We start from the raw sequence: 1,607 nt of genomic DNA, 5'->3' as shown, positions 1-1,607 counted from the left end.
GATTCCAAATTTTATAATATACAAATATATAATCAATTTGATTTTTTTTAATTAACATATTATATTATTTAATTCTTTTTTACTATCTTGTTACAGATATTCATATCTTGTTTTTATAACACATTTACATATCATTAAATACAAATTTGAAACTTAATAACATGATGGCATAWGTGGACAGACTTCATTCATGTACACATATCTTTTATTGGAGTTGAGCAGCTTTAAACAATTCTTGCCATTTTTTTGTGTCACTTCCTGGTCCATCACCCTGCACCATAACACCACTTGTAAAACTCCATTTATTTTATGATGCTTGTAAGAAATTCAACTCAAATCAAAACACGACAATTGCTGCAATGTAGATGTCTGTGTGAAGAATTAATATCGTAATCTCCAGATATGTGAAAATGTTAGAATGCTCACCGGTACCGAGTTGATTTCGTATATTTGGCCTTGAGTGAAATCTATGTCCAATGCTTGTATGCAAGCTTCARCAACTACCAGCCTACTAACCTCCCCTACAAGTTTATCTCTTGCAAGTAATAAAAGAAACAATCTACTTAACGAAACGCACTCATCCATATAGGAAACTTTTTATAAGTGTCATGTTAACCTATTTATACATAGGGACACTACAAAGAAAAAAAAGGCTAATAGGATAACTTATTTTTTGTGTCCTATTAGGTTGCCCTACTTCAAGACTCATTAGAYTGCCCAACTTCATCCTAACAACTTATTGTAAGGCTTTTAAATAAGACACCAGTTTTTGGTCCTATAAACTTGGGGGCTTTTGGTTCAGATAATGAAATTTGGTGGAATTGGAATCTCCATAGGAATTTCACTTTGAAAGAATTATAATGGAATTTGACCACGCGTTTGATTGATAGAAATTGGAATAGAATCTCTCAAAAGAATTGGAATCTCCATCTCTGTTTTTTTTGGGGGTGGGGGTGGGGGTGGGGTTGGTAGCTATGATGAGGACAGTATTGGGCACGGTGGTAGGGGTGGCAGTCGCCCCAACACCCCGCCAATGACACCCCCGGGCCCCACCACCCACGTGGGTGGTGGCCAGAGGGACCCCCATGCCCCACACCCGACCCTACACCCCATCGCACCCACCACCCATAGGGTGTGTGGTGGCAGGGGTGGATCGGGTGTTGGTTGTGAGAACGATAGTAGTGGCATGGTGGTTGGTGGGTGGGGGTGGTTGCTGTGACGACGACAGCAGTGGCATGGTGGCAGAGTAGGGGCGCAGGATGGGGTGGTTGTGAGTGGGGGTGGGTCGGGTAGGGGTGATGGTGGGAGTTGTGACCAGGGCAGACCTACTAAGGACCAAGCAGGGTCCTGTGCATCTACTCACTTGATTACCGTAAAGGGAAAAAATGTAGGCGTCTTGAAGGTGCACCCACTTGATTTAGAGGGTGCCCTCAAATATTTTAAACCTAAGTTCGTAACACAAAATGAGTAGATGGTGGAGTTAAAAGTTTGGGGTTCGATTCCAACCCTCTAACTTTAGATCAGGAACCTGGAGCTACGAAGTGAGGGACCAATAGTGTAAATAAAAAAACAAAAATAATAAAAAACATGAAATACATATTAAAAAC

The 1,607-nt window shown here is 40.8% G+C and overlaps 1 protein-coding gene across 2 annotated transcripts in view; it reads right to left on the bottom strand.

The window, feature by feature from the left end:
- Positions 1-42: 42 nt before the first annotated feature.
- The window catches only part of LOC112505328 (protein TIC 62, chloroplastic-like), a 5,763-nt gene continuing 4,198 nt past the window's right edge, over positions 43-1,607 (bottom strand). For both annotated transcript variants that reach the window (XM_025109252.1, XM_025109253.1), the window contains exons 7-8: positions 427-536; positions 43-271 (exon numbers count right to left, since the gene is read on the bottom strand). In XM_025109252.1, the coding sequence (XP_024965020.1) occupies positions 206-271; positions 427-536 (176 nt within the window). In that variant the 3' untranslated portion in view covers positions 43-205. The remainder of the gene's footprint in view (positions 272-426; positions 537-1,607) is intronic.

This window comes from Cynara cardunculus, unplaced genomic scaffold (genome assembly GCF_001531365.2).
Source record: "Cynara cardunculus var. scolymus isolate 2C unplaced genomic scaffold, CcrdV1 Un_Scaffold_9818, whole genome shotgun sequence".
Lineage (NCBI taxonomy): Eukaryota > Viridiplantae > Streptophyta > Magnoliopsida > Asterales > Asteraceae > Cynara > Cynara cardunculus.
The sequence above is the reverse complement of the archived record's forward strand: the minus strand, read 5'-3'. Positions and strand labels throughout refer to the sequence as shown.